Raw genomic sequence first — 18141 nt, 5'->3', positions numbered from 1 at the left:
ATGCTAACCATGTTACTTAGCTAACTTAGCTAATCATTTTTAGCAGTTTTGCTAAAAATGCTAACTAACATGCTAACTATGCTAACCATGTTACTTAGCTAATCATTTTTAGCAGTTATGCTAACGATGCTAACTAGCATGCTAACATGCTAACTATGCTAACCATGTTACTTAGCTAACTTAGCTAATCATTTTTAGCAGTTTTGCTAAAAATGCTAACCATGCTAACCATGCTAACTAGCTACAGTGGGTAGGAGTCATAGTTGATGACAAGTAACAATGTTAAGTTACAATGGCTGAACAGTTAAAAAGTTCAGTAGTTTAAAGGGTTAAATTGTTTAACAGTGAAATATTGTAGTGAGGACTTTTATTTTGAAACAGTTTTTGGCAGAGGAAGCAGTTGAACAGGATGTGTAGTCTTAATAGGGCCAGTTTGTATGCTTAAAGCCTGAGACTGGCAGTTGATCCAGGTGGCCTGAACACCTGCCATAGGATTCTAATTGCTTAATGGCCGTATTATGATGTCATAATCGGCAATGTTAAGTCTATGGGGATTTTTAAAAAGTTTTTCTTTAATAGTTAAAAAAGTATAAAAGTTTCAAAGTTGAAAAGACATAGCAGCTTGGTCTGTTTGAATACCTACGTTACAAAGTTTGAATGAAGTTAAACTGTTCAAGAGAAATTGCGTACGGAAAAAGTGGTAAGCGGAATAATAATAAGAAGTTGTTGAAGTTGCCTAGGAACTACAGTGCATGCAAATGCACTGTATTGTTATTCCACAGGCTTCTTCCGACTTATTATTATTCTTCCAGGCCCTAATTTGGCTTGAACCGCTTATCGTAGAAACTTGGTTCAAATTTCGTCACGTAGCTCTTGCTCTAAATTTTCGTTCTATGACTTTTCATATTTCTACGACTTTTACTTTTTGAGATATTAAATAAAAACTAAACTTAAAATCTCCATAGACTTAACATTGGCTTTATGACATCATAATAGGCTATTAAGGAAATAGAATGCAATCAACTGCACCTGTGCTCTCTCACTGACTGCCTGCAGCAACTTGAATGGAACCTCTTCCTGTGTGTCCCTCTCCATTCAACTGAATAGCTCACTTCTAATCCCAACTTTCTTTCACTTCCTTTTCTTCACTTTCCCTCATTTTCTCTATCCCTCTCTCTATTTCTCCCAATTTCAATAACTTTTAACTATTCTTACTTTTTTTTTACTATTTACACATTGTAAAGCATGGTAACCACTATAATGACCCTAGCAACAACCTAGCAACCACTTTTATAGCATAGCAACCACTATCATTATCCTAGCAACAGCCTAGCACCCACCTTAAATATCCTAGCAACAACATAGCAACCACTTTTATAGCAACCACTAAAATTACCCTAGCAACAGCCTAGCAACCACCTTAAGTACCCTAGCAACAACCTAGCAACCACTTTTATAGCATAGCAACCACTATAATTACCCTAGCAACAGCCTAGCAACCACCTTAAGTACCCTAGCAACAACCTAGCAACCACCTAGCAACCACTTTTATAGCATAGCAACCACTATAATTACCCTAGCAACAGCCTAGCAACCACTTTATAGCATAGCAACCACTATAATTACCCTAGCAACCAACCCAGCAACAACTTTGCATGCACTGTATTTCCTTCAGGAAATGCTTTTCTAGTTTAAAAAATAAAATCACAAAACTACAGATGTGTGACTATTGAAGCATTCTGAGTAACTCAAAAATATTTAGAAGTATGAAAAGTCATTTTATTACACATGGGTTTAGCTACCCTAAATCTGATTGCCTGGCTGGCATTAAGATAAAGACAGATTACATTTCACCTAGTAACTAACTGCTGAAATGCAATAATGACATTTCTGACATAATATGTGATTTCACATTATGTTTTCTATAACTACATATTGAGAAGAGTAGAATATAAGTCATGCCATCTTAGAAAATGTTGAGACAAGCACGTCTGATGTTTGTCATTTAGAAATTAGCAAGGTAAAACAGTTCACTACAAACTGCCTAGCGAGGTAACAACCCGAGGAGAGGCAATAAGTTAATTAGCACTACATTTCTGACAGAATCCGTGATTTCACATCTTGTTTTCTACAACTACATATTGAGAGGAGTAAAAATATCGCTCAACTTATTTCATGTAAGAGAACGCAACTTAGAAACGCAGCGCCCATTGATTTATTCAGCTTTGGTATGCTATACTGACTTGCCAATATAATGCTTACCTAACAAGCACATTGGTACTAGAAAACAAACTTACTTACAGGTTATATACTAACAGGTTCTTAAATGAAATTGTCAAAAGAAAATAACTGATATCAAAAGCAAACGAGAATACTGCAAGCAGTTCAGAGTAATGCAGCTAGCTAAAGTTACATGACGATGCACTTAGTCCCCGCTATGCCATAATGTTGACGCTGATGAGAAAGCATATTACTGTCAAATAACATGATTTTATGACTACAAGTTAAGATTAACCATAACTAGAAACGATGTAAAAACATATATTACCTCAGTTTATCCAGCTGTGTGGTTTCCAGTCGAGGTAAACTCCAACGAAGTGCAGGTGGCATCTGGCGGTCCATGTCAAAATGTACAACTGAAGTGAAAAGTTTTTTTCACGACTCATCTTCAAGTATCCAAAACATTTCACGCTATAAACCCCTTAACCAATCATATCAAATTGAGGCTTATGTTGTCAGCATTACGGGGAAGATTTCAGAAATAAAATCAGTCATTGGACAGCTGAGATATTAGATGATTGGTCATCGTTAAAATTTTAACGAAATTAGAATGGTCGGGCTTGTAAGGGTTAAGGACTCCGTTGTATCGATCCACTAGTTTTTGATGACAACGTTGCCGACAACTGGCGGAAATTTGAGAAGGAATGGATAATCTACTGCAACGCAGGACTGTCGGATAAATCTAAGAAAGTTCAAGCCTACACGCTACTGAACTTAGCCGGCCCAGAGGCTGTTGAAAAGTCGGAATCCTTTGTTTATGGAGAGGGGGAAAGCCACGAAAAACCAGAGACTCTACTGGTAAAGTTTGCTGAATTATGTTTGCCAGCGAAAAACGTCATTATGGACAGGCATGCTTTTAACACCGCTAGTCAGGGAACCGGTGAGTCTATTCAGGCTTATGTCTCCACTTTGAAAATACTGGCGAAGAAATGCGATTTTGGCGCGCTCCGTGATGAATTGATCAGGGACCGTATCGTCTGTTGGATACAGAGCGACACCCTCCGCAAACAACTATTACGTGAAAAGAATCTCACCCTTGAACTGGCAGTTAGCATTAGCATGCTCCATGAACAGTCGGAGAAAAGTTCTAAGAAACTTCATAAGGAAGCTGAAGTGTGCTCAATTCAGAAGGATCGCTGTGGCAATTGTAATGGCCAACACTCACCTGACCGCAGCAAATGCTTTGCTCTCAATAAGATATGCAATAACTGTGGAAAACTTAATCACTTTGCTAGGTGTTGTCGCTCTGCACCAGCGCAGGCCACAGCTCGACCCAAAGCCCCCACGTCACATAGAAGAAGAGAAATGGGTAGAGTAAACTAATTGACCACTGAACCAGACCGTCAGATGGTAGATACTTTTTACTGTGACACAATACTCACTCCCGCACAGAAGGGGGAAATCTTCGCCACGCTCGAAATGAAGAATGGAAATGGACAACTGAAGGTAAAAGTGGACACTGGTGCCAAATGTAATGTGCTGCCCAGAAAATTGCTGCATGCAGTTGACCATACAGTGCATGTGGATCCAAATGAAAAGGTCAACCTAGTGGCTTATGGAGGTGAGTCAATAAAAACTGATGGCACTGTAACACTGCATTGTACACAGGGACAGTTCAAGTTTCATGTGGTCAATAGGGATGTAAAACCTATACTGGGACTACAAGACAGTATTGCTATTGGTCTCATACATCTTGGACCTGACGTCCACATGCTGCAATAAGAGGCTCCAGAAATACTGGAGTACTTTTTGACACCAATGTCATAGGTAAATTGCCTGTCAACCTAAAGCTCAATCCTGACAAGTGCAAATTCAGGGTCAACTGTGTACACTATGTAGGCCACCTGTTAACCGCTGATGGCGTTAAGCAACAGGGCTTAAATTTCACTGCGGGATTGCGGGTATTGCGCATAATTTGTTCAAGTCCCGCAACTCTAGCCATCATAATGCGAGAAATTCCCGCATACACTTTTACAGCCTGTCTGATGACGTTAATATAGCCTAATCATTAAGTGGCGAGTTGAATTGAACATAGCCTCATGCAGACGCACACACACACGGAGAGAGAGAGAGAGAGAGAGAGAGAGAGAACCACTTTGCGCTTACGCAAATAGGCTACGCTACCATGGCAAACTTTTACATCTGGAAAGAGCTCCTTGGTAACGATCCTGCTAGCTCAGGTCACGTCAACACTTGATCCCAGAAAGATTGTCTTCGACATGTTAGTTTTTTGAACATTTATTGTATCTAATGACATAGAAAACATAATAATTTGCATACACATACCGCACTATGCACAACTTTTATTCACTAGCGACTATAGCCTAAAACCGTCAGGTTGAAGGGGGGCTAATTACTCCATAGAATTACTCTCACGTATTTTCTTAAAGTGACAGGCACTCAATTACACCTACTCATCAGCAATGTGCACTCAATTGGACCTACACACCACATTAAAGATATGCCTAAGTGTTATAGGTTAAACGTCAATATGAGGCATTCAAATTACTAAATATGTTTAGCTACTAGTAATTACTAGTAAAATGCTAAATGCATTATTAAATAAATACACTCTATATGAATTCAAAAATATATGATAGAAACATATCACATAAGCTATCATTTTCAGTGTGTGTTTGTGTGTGTGGAGAGAGTCAAGCAGAATCTAGGATGTCCACTGTTGTGAATGATCCCACTACAGTATATATTACTGATGACGTCAGGGTGGTGGGGGCCCCAAAATCAAACACTTTTTTAAAAAAAGTATCGAAGTATTGAAATCGCAATTCTTGACTTGGTATCAGAATCGACCCCCCCTCCCCCCCAAATTGTGTAAATCCCCCCTACATGAATAACCTAAGGGGGGAATTCCCCCCCATTTTGAAAAATGAATTTTAAGCCCTGAGCAAGATCCTGAAATGATCAAAGCTGTCTGTGAGATGGAGAAGCCACAGGACAAACAGGCCCTACAACAGTTTCTGGGCATGACAAACTATCTATCCAAATTCATTCCCCAGTACAGTGACATGACTGGCCCCCTGAGACAGCTGATACATCACGACGTGGAGTGGCACTGGCATGCCCATGATGCGGCGTTCAGCAAACTGAAGCAGGCACTGACTAATCCTCCTGTGTTGCAGTTTTTTGACACATCAAAGCCAGTGGTCATATCAGCAGACGCCTCCCAACACGGTCTTGGGGCGGTGTGCCTCCAACACGGGAGGCCTGTGGCATTCGCGTCACGTGCCCTCACACCAACTCCAGTCCAGGTATGCTCAGATTGACAAAGAAATGTTAGCACTGGTGTTCGCAGCTAAAAAATTTCATGATTTCATCTATGGCCGCCCTGTTACTGCTGAAACGGATCATCAGCCCTTATAACTATCCTGAGGAAACCACTGCACACCGCATCACCACGCCTGCAGGGTATGATGCTAAAGTTGCAACGTTACAACTTGGATGTGATGTATAAGCGTGGCAAGGACCTGTTTGTTGCAGACGCGTTGTCGCGTGCACACTTACCTGAGTCTGAGCCTCCACTTACTGATGACTTACTAGAAGTGATGACTGTCCAGGTTCTCTCCTCACATCGTACAGATGAATTACGAAATGCAGTGAAGAGTGACATCACCTGCCAACAGCTCTCTGAAGTCATTTTGCAAGGCTGGCCCAGCACCTCCAAGGAGCTGCCACAACAGTTGCGACCATTCTTCTCCATGAAGGAAGAGTTGACGTTGGAGGATGGATTGCTCCTACGTGGGCAAAGGTTAGTAATACCTGCAGCACTGAAAAAGTTTTATGTTGGCCAGCTACACCAGGGCCATCCCGGGATTGAAGCCACCAAACGCAGAGCTCGAGAGACTATGCACTGGACCTCAATGTACACAGATATCGAAAGAGAGGTGTCTCGTTGTGCTGCATGCAACGCTTTGACAGCACACCACACACTCCATGACATCCCTGAACTGCCATGGTCATTTACTGCAGCTGATATATTCGAGTGGCGTGCCAAAATGCATCTAGTCCTGGTGGAATCCTACTCAGGGTGGTTCGAGCTGGACTACCTCCCCAACATGACCAGCAACACGGTCATTGCAAAGCTGAAGCGACACTTTGCAACACATGTGTGCCCCACACCCTCATGACTGACAATGGGACCCAGTTCACTGGAAGGGACTTTGCAGACTTCTCACAAGCATGGGACTTTAGACACATCCGCAGCAGTCCTTATTACCCACAATCTAATGGTCTTGCTGAGCGTGCAGTGAGATCCGCTAAGTACCTGCTGGAGAAGTGCCACCGTGATGGCACAGACATCCAAGCAGCCATTAGGTTGACCTTTTCATTTGGATCCACATGCACTGTGTGGTCAACTGCATGCAGCATTTTTCTGGGCAGCACATTACATTTGGCACCAGTGTCCACTTTAACCTTCAGTTGTCCATTTCCATTCTTCATTTCGAGCGTGGCGAAGATTTCCCCCTTCTGTGCGGGAGTGAGTATTGTGTCACAGTAAAAAGTATCTACCATCAGACTGTCTGGTTCAGTGGTCAATTTGTTTACTCTACCCATTTCTCTTCTTCTGTATGACGTGGGGGCTTTGGGGCGAGCTGTGGCCTGCACTGGTGCAGAGCGAGTATTATATACTTTTAATTACTTTTTCTGCTGTTAGTGAATGTGTGTATGTTGTCTGTATGCTACTGAGACCTTGAATTTCCCCTGGGGATTCATAGATAGATACTTTATTGATCCCCAGGGGAAATTCAAGGTCTCAGCAGCATACAGACAACACAAACACATTCTTTAACAGCAGAAAGAGTAGTTAAAGTATATAATATAAAAACACAACTTAGCAATAAGGACAGTAGAAGATAAAGAATATGCTAAATATACTAAAATACAAATTATACTAACACTTAATCTAAATCAATTCTAAAAACAGTATCCACATAGTGGTGATTAATCAATCAGAGGCGCATGCAATGACTGAGGCAGGGACTGAGCCTGTGATTCTCTGTGCATAGTAAGGTATGGTAAGGTGCTCTAAGGTGCTCTGTGTGAATGAGTGTCATGGTGGTAGTGCAATGGTGATAGTGGTCATGGTGATAGTGCGGAGGGGGTGAAGGGGGTGAAGAGGCAGACAGACTATGCAGAGAAGTCTATCTCTCATCTTCCCTTAAGTGAGGCATTGAACAGTTCAATGGCCCTGGGGACAAATGACTTCCCCAGTCTGTCAGTTGTGCAAGGCAGTGAGCGAAGTCTCCAGCTGATCAGGCTCTTCTTCTTAACAATAGTGCTGTGGAGCGGATGACATTCATTGTCCAAGATGTTGATCAGTTTGTTTAGGGTCCTTTTGTCAGATATTGAAGTGATGCACTCCAGTTCAGCTCCCACTACAGAGCCAGCCTTCCTTACCAGCCTGTCAAGTCGCCCAGCATCCTTCTTCTTTGTGCTTCCTCCCCAGCATACCGCTGCATAGAAGAGGGCGCTGGCCACAACAGACTGATAGAACATCCTGAGGAGCTTGCTGCACACATTTAAGGACCGCAGCCTCCTCAGGAAGTACAGCCTGCTCTGTCCTTTCTTGTAGAGTGCATCAGTGTTGGCTGACCAGTCCAGTTTATTGTCCAGGTGGAGACCCAGATACTTGTAGGTGCTTACCACCTCCACATTGACCCCATCAATGGAGACTGGTAGCAGAGCGGGCTTAGACCTTCGGAAATCCACCACCATCTCCTTGGTCTTTGAAGTGTTTAGTTGAAGGTGATTGAGTTTGCACCACTGCACAAAGTCCTCCACCAGGCTCCTGTACTCCTCCTCTTGCTCGTCCCTGATACACCCCACAATTGCAGTATCATCAGAAAACTTCATCAGAGAGGCAGTTCTTCAGTCTGACGAACTGTGGTCGCTCGGTCAGGTAATCTGTAATCCAGGTTACCAGGTGAGCGTCCACACCCATCTGCAAGAGCTTGTCTCCCAGTCTGAGGGGTTGGATGGTGTTAAAAGCACTTGAGAAATCAAAGAACATGATTCTCACAGCACTTTTCCCCTTGTCTAGGTGAGCATGTGTCCTGTGTAGAAGATAAGTGATGGCATCGTCCACGCCCACTTTCTCCTGGTATGCAAACTGTAACGGGTCTAGTGCATGGCGTACCTGGGGTCTGAGCATACCTAAGACCAGCTGCTCCATTGTTTTCATCACATGTGATGTTAGAGCGACAGGCCTGAAGTCATTAAGCTCGCTGGGGTGTGGTTTCTTGGGAACGGGGGTGAGACATGATGTCTTCCACAGTGTTGGAACTTGTCCGAGACGTAGACTCCAGTTGAAAATGTGCTTCAGTGGCTCCCCCAGTTCAGCAGCACAGGCCTTGAGCAACCTTGGACACAGTCTGTCAGGCCCGGCTGCCTTACGAGGATGGAGTTTTTTTAAAAGATAACGTACTTGGTCCGCTGAAATGATGGGGGGGATGAGGGGAGTGGAGGGTGAGGAGGAGGAAGGGTGCTTCTGTGAGGGTTGTCGTGTGGCTAGAGACTGATGGCCATTGGCTGAAGCCATTGTTGCCGCATTGCTCGTGGTCACCATGTGGGGGAGAGGTGCAATAGCCTGATCAGCAGTGATGATGGAGGGGGGGAAGGGAGGGGAGGGGGGCAGCATCTGAGGTCTGTGTGTCTTATGGCTGTTGACTGAGGTCGTTGTCACCTCTTTGTTCGTGGTCGCCATGTGGGGGAGGGGTGCAATATCCAGTGATGGTGGGGGTGTGTTGCCCTGGTAATGAGGTGGGGTGGGGGCTGGGGGATGGGCAGTCGAACCTGTTGTAAAAGTGGTTCAGCTGGTTCGCCCTGTCCAGGTCTCCCTCCACAGAGCTGCTGCTCTTCTTAAGGCCAGTGATAGATTTCATACAGTCCCACACCTCCTTCATGTTGTTATCTTGCAGCTTCTGTTCCATCTTCCTTCTGTAGTCCTCCTTAGCCTCTTTCAGCTTCATCTTGAGTTCCCCCTGTACTCGCCTCAGCTCTGCCATGTCCCCCTCCTTAAACGCCATCTTTTTCCTATTGAGAAGGGTCTTGACATTACTGGTTATCCAAGGCTTGTTATTTGGATAGCAGCGTACAGTCCTTGTGGGAACAACAATGTCCATACAGAAGTTCAGATAGTCAGTAGTGCAATGTGTGACCTCCTAAGTCCTAAGTCCTCTCCATTCAGTAGCACACTACAGTCAGTGCACTCAAAGCAGTCTCTCAAAGCCTCATCCGCTTCCGGTGTCCACTTCCTGAAGGTGCGTGTGGCAACTGGTAGCCTCTGAACTTTTGGCTTGTACATTGGCTGCAAATGAATGAGGTTATGGTCCGTCTTCCCCAGTGGGGGAAGGGGGGTGGCACTGTAAGCATCCCTCACGTTTGCATACATGAGATCTATTGTCCTGTTTTTCCTAGTTGGGCAGTCAACAAACTGGTAAAAGTTTGTGAGGGTGGAATCCAGTGTAATGTGGTTGAAGTCACCAGAGATCGCAAAGAAGGCATCACTGTGCTGAGTTTGGAGCCTAGCGACTGTAGAGTGAATGACGTCACACGCTGTGTCCGGGAGGGCTTGAGGCGGAATGTAGACACAAACAACAATGGCGTGCGAGAACTCCCTCGGTATGTAGTATGGTTGTAGACTGACCGCTAGTAACTCCACATCCTTACAGCATACAGTCTCCTTCACTGTAACATGTCCGGGATTGCACCATCTATTGTTTATGTATAGCACCAGTCCGCCTCCCTTCTTTTTGCCAGAAAGTTTACTGTCTCTGTCCAAACGAGCTACACTGGGCCGGGCAGCTCAACGTTAGCTGGGGGGATATGGCTTGTTAGCCACGTCTCCGTAAAGCATAGCAAACTACAATCCCTGTACAGTTTCTGATTTCTTACCAGGGCAGCCAGTTCGTCAGTCTTGTTGGCCAGTGAGTTCAGTGAGTGCTAGCACACTCGGTCTCGATTCCAGCAGCTGTAAAAACAATTAATAAAGACAATCAGTACTGTGCGATGCACTGCGTATGGACACAACACATCTATCAATGCACCTGAAAAATAGTCACCAAATAAAGTCTTACCCTCTTTCTTCTCGCTCAACTCCGAGCTGAACTCTTCGCAGCATCTGCCCGCAATGAGTTTTCTGGCTGGGTAGCTTCTATACCTAAAGCTCCTGAGTACCATCTCGTAGTACGTCTTACAGGCGGCTGGAAAACAATTAAATGAGAGTGGTATGAATAAAAATCAAACGCAAGTCACAGTAACATTAAACAAGGAAGGAGAAACAGTAAAAAAGTCACTTACACACAATGTCGTCTTTATCAACATCCTGTAGATCGATAAAGGCTACTAGGCTACTCATAGCTTTGGTTTTAGGCTAGGCTACTTTTAGCTTAGCTAGCGTCATCGAACATATTCTTACCGCAAGCTTGGGATTGTTCTTGGAGTTAGTCTCTCCCGCACAGTTGTTCGACTCCAGAGCAGCCAACTTGTCCTCTATGGACAGCAACCTGGAGTTTACCGAATTCTGCAGTTGAGTGAACCGCTCATTCATATCGGCAGTATGTCGATTAAAGGAGAATTCCGGTGTGATATTGACCTAAAGTGTATTGAAACATGATACCGAGTGTGAACGTATGTCTCATAGCCCATCTCGGCTTGTCCCCTGCACTCCAAAATCTGGCGCTAGTTAGCCGATGCTACCAACAGCTACCAACAATAGTGGTGCTTCGGCATCGGGCTAGCCATGCAAATAAATCACTGTTTTACACCTATTTACGAGGCTCAATGTATCTCCACACTTCATTGGTAGACTTCCGAGGGCCCTGACATTTAAAACGAGACATTGAGAACTTTGAAAAAGCACTGGTAGTTTACTTACAAGACGATTTATACAGACAGTATCTTCACGAAGTTTAGCGTTTGCAGCCATCTTGAATTTAGTCACGATAAGCTCGAGCAACGAGTAAGAATGAACTAGTTGCTGCTACTGGAAGAAACTGGAATCCATGCATTTCCACTGAATTATTTTTGGAATCTGATCCCTTATCATACCTGTTCATTCTTACTCGTTACTTACTTTTTTACATAACATTTGCCATTGCTAATGGCATACACAGTAATCTAGCATACTTTCATTAAATAAATCAATTCAAGCTAAAATGTAAGAGTCTATAATTAGGCTATACTGAGCCTGATCTATTTGTACGAGAGATTTTCTTACCTTTTAGAAAAATGTCACCTGGGGTAAAACTCCCCCTGCATCCCTGATTTGCATTTGTATAGCTCACGGCATTTTCATTTACATGTTAAAGCCTCCCCAAGAATTAGGAGGAGGGGGGTCATGGGGGGACAACTGCCAAGCAAGGCCCACGTCAATTTCTGACAATTCATGGCAGTTTTCGGCGTTGCCTGCAAATTGCCATGAACAGCCGTTAACCTGAACTTCCACGACAATCTACAGTGCCGCATACTGACGAAAATCACACTTTTCATGCAGTGTGGGGAGGACCAGTTTAAAGGAACCATATGTAAGATTGTGGCCAAAACTGGTACTGCAACCACTTTAAAATTACTGTAGAGCGGTGTATTCCCCCCCCCCCCCCCCCCCGACTCGAGTTTGCCAACCTGGATGCACTACTGACTTTGTGATTAGTAGATAGGTAGAGGGTGGCGCATCAGGCCAAAACACAATATGACATGACAAACACAACATCAACATCAGTTGATGCACCAGCTATTGTGGACGTAAATGTATTATTATACATAACCCCCCTCTTTTCCTCTTACCGGAGTTTGTATTTCTGTCCCAGCGAAATAACGTACAGCTTGTTAGCTCGCTGGTAGCGTCTGGGACTAGTGAGTGTAGCCATGTCTCACTGATCACCAGAATGTAGCAGTTCGTGATGAGTTTATCTGAGGAAATCCATAGATTCAGTTCATCTATAGACAACATTCTAAAATTTTGCATCATCGAAATTAGTTGCAGTTCCATTAGAATTCCACTGGGAGTGATCACGGGCGAGCGCAGGTTGAATGGGGGTCTATGGAGCTAGACGGCTAAATTTATCTCTCTCACCTGCTTGTCGTGGAAGAATCATAGATTTTATTGTAGTTTATGGAAGTTCAATATAGATTTTAGATCTAAAGTTGAATGAACGAGTACTTATGTCCTTTTCATTTCTTACAGGTTGGGTCGTTGTTGCCCATAACACGCTAGCATTGTGCTAATGAATGACGCCATTGACATATTTGAAAGGCTTTTAAGAAAACTTGTGACTTTAAAAAACAGTGAAGTCAGTGTGTATTTTCTTTGCCTCTCCTATCAAATGCAACATTTAAATTACTACTCAAAAATTAGTAATATTATATGGATATTGAGGGGTAAAGCTCCATAGACCTCCATGCATTCTGCGCTCGCCTGTGAGCACCCTCAAGTGTAATCTAAGGGACTGCAACAAGTCCAGAAACCGGAAGTAACCAGACAGTGCCAATTAGTCCATGGGCCAGATAAAATGTCGGTACCACTCAGGTGGCAAAGGTTGCTTATACTTTTTGAAAAGATACATGTCTGTAGTTAACATTTTTGTATGATAACCCTCCTGGAGTCACAGCTAAATTAGTGTTATCAGCTGTTAAAGTTACCCTCCCCCATTGAAAAAACACATTTTTGACGCAGGAGCCTATCTTGCTATTTTCCTTCGTTAAAGACATATTTGCATATTTGATTTTATTATGTTTGGTGTCATTTAAAAGAGGACAATAAGCTTTCATTCAAGTCCTTTTGTGAACACTTTGGACAAATACAGCCAACCCAGGAGCTCTTCAAACTTTTAATCACACAAATGTTCCTGCCATTTCCGCCTAAATCATCTTTATTCTTTTAATTTTGTGGCATCAGGGAGCATCAGACATACAAAACGCAAACACTGCAATACTGGCACGACTCTAAGGACTCAGAAAATGTATAATTTACCCATCATTCTGAGTTGGTGATTTTCAGCTTTCAGGCATTTTTTCAAAGAAAGGTAATTTTGCCAACCTCTGAGGTTTCCTTTGCTATTGGACTCTGACTGTAATTTATACTCAACCATCTTCTGGGCTTTTAGTAGGGGGGACTATGTGTCTAATTGGGGGGCTTGTGGGATTCGCATGTTAATTTTTGGAGAGTATTATATCTTTGTTCTAGGGGTTGTTAAGAGTAAAAAAAATGTCTCCACAAGGATCCAAATCAAAGGTCAAATTCAGAAAAGGTCAAATTTGGTGTTTTGTTCATAAACCTCACATTGCTGGTATTATAGCATAGGGTTTGGTGCCAAAAAGCAAAGATATTCTACAAGGTAGTGTGCACCACATAAACAATACAACATTATAAAACATTTGTAGGCTGATGATTGATCTCTTTAACAAGAAATTGTGCCTAAAAGGCTCAAAATTGTCCACTTAAAAAAAATAATACTTCAATATCAATACTATCAATTCATGCCTATTAGTGTGCTTGAGTGTAAGCCTACAGTAGCCTGCTCTGCCAGTTTTTATCTACACCCATTCAGAGCACAAAGTGCAGAGATAGACTTTTACATAGCTAGTACCAGCGGAAGTCTGTAAGGCCTTCCGTAGCCTAGTGTATATAAGTGTGAAGAAAAGAAAGGGTAAAAGGATCAGACAAACAGACAGGTGAGTGTGTGTGTGTGTAAAAGAGAGAAAGAGAAAGAGAGACACTAGCAGTGACAGTTGGCTGTTGATAGCTGGCAGGCTGTTGATAGCTGGCAGATTTAGAATATCGAATAACCTGAAGCACATAGTGCTCTGTTCTTCACGGTTGGTGATATTAGTGACCTTAGCCTTCTACATTTGAGCAAGCACATTTTCATAGTTCATGGTGGCACAGTCTAGTTAGGTATATTCTGAGGTGTGTCTTTCTGTTAGTCAGGTGATGGCACACATATTCTCTACAGCAAAAGAAACAGATTTTGGGCTATGTATGGCAGATATGTGTGGACTGGTGAATGACCCATCACTAGAGATATATGCCAAATTTAAACGTTACAGTGCAGTTATATTACAACAGAACAAAGCAGTTTGGCACAGGAACTGCTACAAATCCACTAGTAACAGTGAGCATCTGCAGCATGCTAAGATTCACTACTAGAAATCATGTTAAGCAGGCAGGACTCAGTGTTATCAGAAAAGACGTGGTAGACCATCTTCTGAACCTGCAGCAACACCTGCAACTGCATCAAGTCCATCTAGAGGGACTTTGTACACTTGTTCAGCAGCTAACTTTAATGTTTAAATTATGTATAAGGCAGGTGCTTAGAAAGCCCATTATTGACATTTCAATGGGCTTATAATTAATTAACAAATATAATTTCCTTTTAAAAATGTTAAGCATTTACCCACCTGTTGAGTTCCTTGAAAGCTGGTTGGCACTGGTCCAACTGTCAAGGCAGTTTAAACATCGCTTGTGCCTGCCCATCTCTCCCATGAGTGAAGTTCCTTAAGGAACCCCTAAACAGGCAAGGTTCCTGAAGTAGCCCTGGGGTGACTCGAGGCTCTCCTATTTGTAAGAGTGATCTCTCCCATATGAGTTAAGTTCGTCAAGGAACTCCCTAAACAGACAAGGTACCTGGAGTAACCCTTGGATGACATGAGGCTCTCCTAATTCTAAGTGCAGTTCCATGCTGTAAAAAGGTGTTTAAGGAACTACAAAAACACCATTCACCAGAATCACAGAATGAGGTCCCCAATCGACCTATCACGTGGAAACAAGTTATAACAGACATATCAGAACATGACATGGGCTGTAGTGGACATTGGTTCATGGACTGTATCAACTACAGAAAATGAATGACTTCTGTTGTGAATTCACTTTTACTGGTTAAGACATCTTCTTTTAATTCCAGGAACCTGGGGAAGTCCGGGTTGAGAGTATCCTGTCTGGGCTTAGGTAAGATACACACACACACACACACACACACAAACACAACTTATTTAATAACAAATACTGTGTGTGTGTGTGTGTGTGTGTGTGTGCGCATGTTGTAGGTACCTGGGTGACCTTTGGCTCTCAGATATCTGATGAGGTAAGTTTCTTCCATGTTCAGTGAATCAGTGTGTTTGTTACTTTATCATAATGAGGGTCTATACATCATATTAAGTGTGTGTGTGTGTCTGTGTGTGTGTGTGTGTGTGTGTGTGTGTGTGTGTGTGTGTTGCTGCAGATGGCTGAGAACCTTGTAACTACTGCTTATGAACATGGTGTGAACCTGTTTGACACTGCAGAGGTATATGCATCTGGAAGGTCAGTGTCTCTCCTCTCCCCCTTTCTCTCTCTCTTTCTGGCTGTCTTTATTCACTTCACATCCCAACAGTTTTACTTTTGCTAAAAGCTTCAAAATGCTCTCTTTTATCTTTTTCCCCGCTACCAGAGCTGAAATCACACTCGGAAATATCATTAAGAAGAAAGGATGGAGGTTTGTGTTCATGTGAAGCCTGAACTTCTCTTTGTGTGTGTGTGTGTGTGTGTGTTGCTGTTTATTTCTGTCTTGTGTATTTATAGATTTGTATGTTAATGGTTTAAGTGGACTCTGAATGAGCTGTGCCCAAAATAATTCCTGACGGTATTTTTCTTTTCATCCTGGGCTTGTACACACACACACACACACACACACACACGCACACACGCACACACACACACACGCACACACGCACACACACACACACACACACAGCCTTTCCTGCTGGGCCATAACCAAGTTGGATGAACTCCTATAGCAATAAATGAAATAAGAAAATTAGCAATTTGTCATCTGTCTGTCTACCTATGTATATAATATATATATTATACATTATACTGTGTGTGTTTATATATATAATGCAGTCGATTTACAACCATATTCCCACAATTATATTCCCATTATTATATTCAGCACAATGTACTCCAACAATAACATTGATCTGTAACATGTAACATATACTCTTCTCTCTCTCTCTCTTTACGGCTCCGTCGCAAAGGCGTTCCAGTTTTGTAGTGACAACAAAAATCTACTGGGGAGGGCAGTAAGTGTTTTTATTATCACATTTATCAGTATGTTTGTTTCATTCTGAAAACATGACGGTCTGAAAGTGTGTGTTTAAGAGAGAGAGAGAGACTGTGTATTATCGAGTGTTTTGAGTGTCTGTGTGTTTGTGAGGCTGATGGTAAGATTTTCCAGAGTCATTTGGTGTGTGCGTGTGTGTTTGATCATGTTTCTTGGCCTTTCACAGAGCAGAGACCGAGAGGGGTCTGTCCAGGAAGCACATCATTGAAGGTATGGCATCCGTCTCTAACATCTATATAAATGTATGTCAGGAGTTCTACCCCACCCCTTCCTGGCGCCACCCCCACTACACCACCTTGCATAGATAAATAGATAGCCCTAAGCTAGCCTATTATTGTTAGGCCCACACTATTATTAAGTGTGCTTGCAAAGCAGCACACCTATTGTTCTTCTTAAGTTTTCTTATTATTAGTGGGTTTGATCCAGCAAGACCACTATTGTTCTTCTTAAGTTTACTTATTATATCTTCTTTTTCACCCACTTTTTGTACCGACTACTGCTCCTAGACTGTTTGAGCTATCGACGCGGTTCAAACTCCAAAAATTCAGGCCCGAACCGGTGTAGGGAGCTTGTTACTTTCGTGTGGCTGGTCCTTGTCGTTTTCGCGTTATTCCTGTTTTTCTGCGTTTTTCGGCCCCATTGAAATTAATTCTAATTCTGATTGTGACATCACAGCTCTAATTGTTTACGCTTGCACCTGGCAGACTTCTAAACCATCTGGCACTGTCTAATGGGCTGGGCTGGGCTGTCTGTGTATATGAAGGTGTGTGCATGTAACTTTTGACCCGTATGTCCGATTTTCATAAATGAGGTACCGTTGGAATCCTTGGATGAGGCCGAGTTCCATGCCCCTGATCAAACCCACTCTTGCAGTTCCTCGGAACCGCAATTCTAGTTATTCCTGTTAGCCCAATTTTTCGTCAGCTCCTGCTCCTAGACCTTTTGAGATATCGCCACCGGTCCAACTCTAGAACGTCCGGCCGGAACCGGTGTAGTGTGGAAATTGAAAAGGATGTCACTGACCCAGGTCACAACTTTGGTCCGAACGCCACGAAACTTGACGTACATTATCCTTGGACCAAGCTTTACAAAAGTTACAGAAAGGATTTTTGATTTTCAAAAGCGTTTGCCCGTCACAGCCAAACAAAATCGGCGGCGAAGCTCCGAAACAGGAAGTCGTCCATATCTCAGGAACACTGTCACATATCGATACCAAATTTTGTATATGAACTGGGGACTCCAATGTGAGGGTGCATATGCTAAAAAAAAAAAGAAAAATTCCAAAAGTTTCCATCATTTTGCAAACCACCCACAGGTATTTGGTAACTCTCACCATTCACCTTCACAATGTCTTCCAAGTATGCTCAACGTCTCTGGGCAGCCACAATGTCTCGGGGCATCCTTGCCCAATCATGAAATCCTTCCTCTGCCATGGGATAGTATGGACTTACGAACTGAAAAAGCAAGGAGAACAGTAGCTATATATAGCTTACATAATAGAGTTGTTTTCACATTGACGGTATTCAAATTAAATTTTTCATTATTGTTAAATATCATGATGGGAGAGTATTATTAAAAATGTTACAAGTATGCAAATGCATATGTTAACGGGCATTTAGGTTTTACTGTGTTGTTTTGTTATAAAGACATGCAAGGCATTCTGGGCCGTAATGAACAGTGGTCGGCAACACTCCATAGGCTACGTATTAATATGAATAGGTGTTTCTGTAAACCTAGGGACAATAAA

At 42.8% G+C, this 18141-nt stretch overlaps 1 protein-coding gene across 1 annotated transcript in view; it reads left to right on the top strand.

Annotated features, from left to right (window-relative positions):
* The window catches only part of LOC121690180 (voltage-gated potassium channel subunit beta-3-like), an 88995-nt gene that overhangs the window by 13736 nt on the left and 57118 nt on the right, over window positions 1-18141 (top strand). Inside the window, exons 2-7 of the mRNA XM_042070603.1 lie at window positions 15198-15241; window positions 15340-15377; window positions 15516-15595; window positions 15723-15767; window positions 16309-16353; window positions 16561-16604. Of these exons, the coding sequence (XP_041926537.1) occupies window positions 15198-15241; window positions 15340-15377; window positions 15516-15595; window positions 15723-15767; window positions 16309-16353; window positions 16561-16604 (296 nt within the window). The remainder of the gene's footprint in view (window positions 1-15197; window positions 15242-15339; window positions 15378-15515; window positions 15596-15722; window positions 15768-16308; window positions 16354-16560; window positions 16605-18141) is intronic.

This window comes from Alosa sapidissima, chromosome 18 (genome assembly GCF_018492685.1).
Source record: "Alosa sapidissima isolate fAloSap1 chromosome 18, fAloSap1.pri, whole genome shotgun sequence".
NCBI lineage: Eukaryota > Metazoa > Chordata > Actinopteri > Clupeiformes > Clupeidae > Alosa > Alosa sapidissima.
The sequence above is the reverse complement of the archived record's forward strand: the minus strand, read 5'-3'. Positions and strand labels throughout refer to the sequence as shown.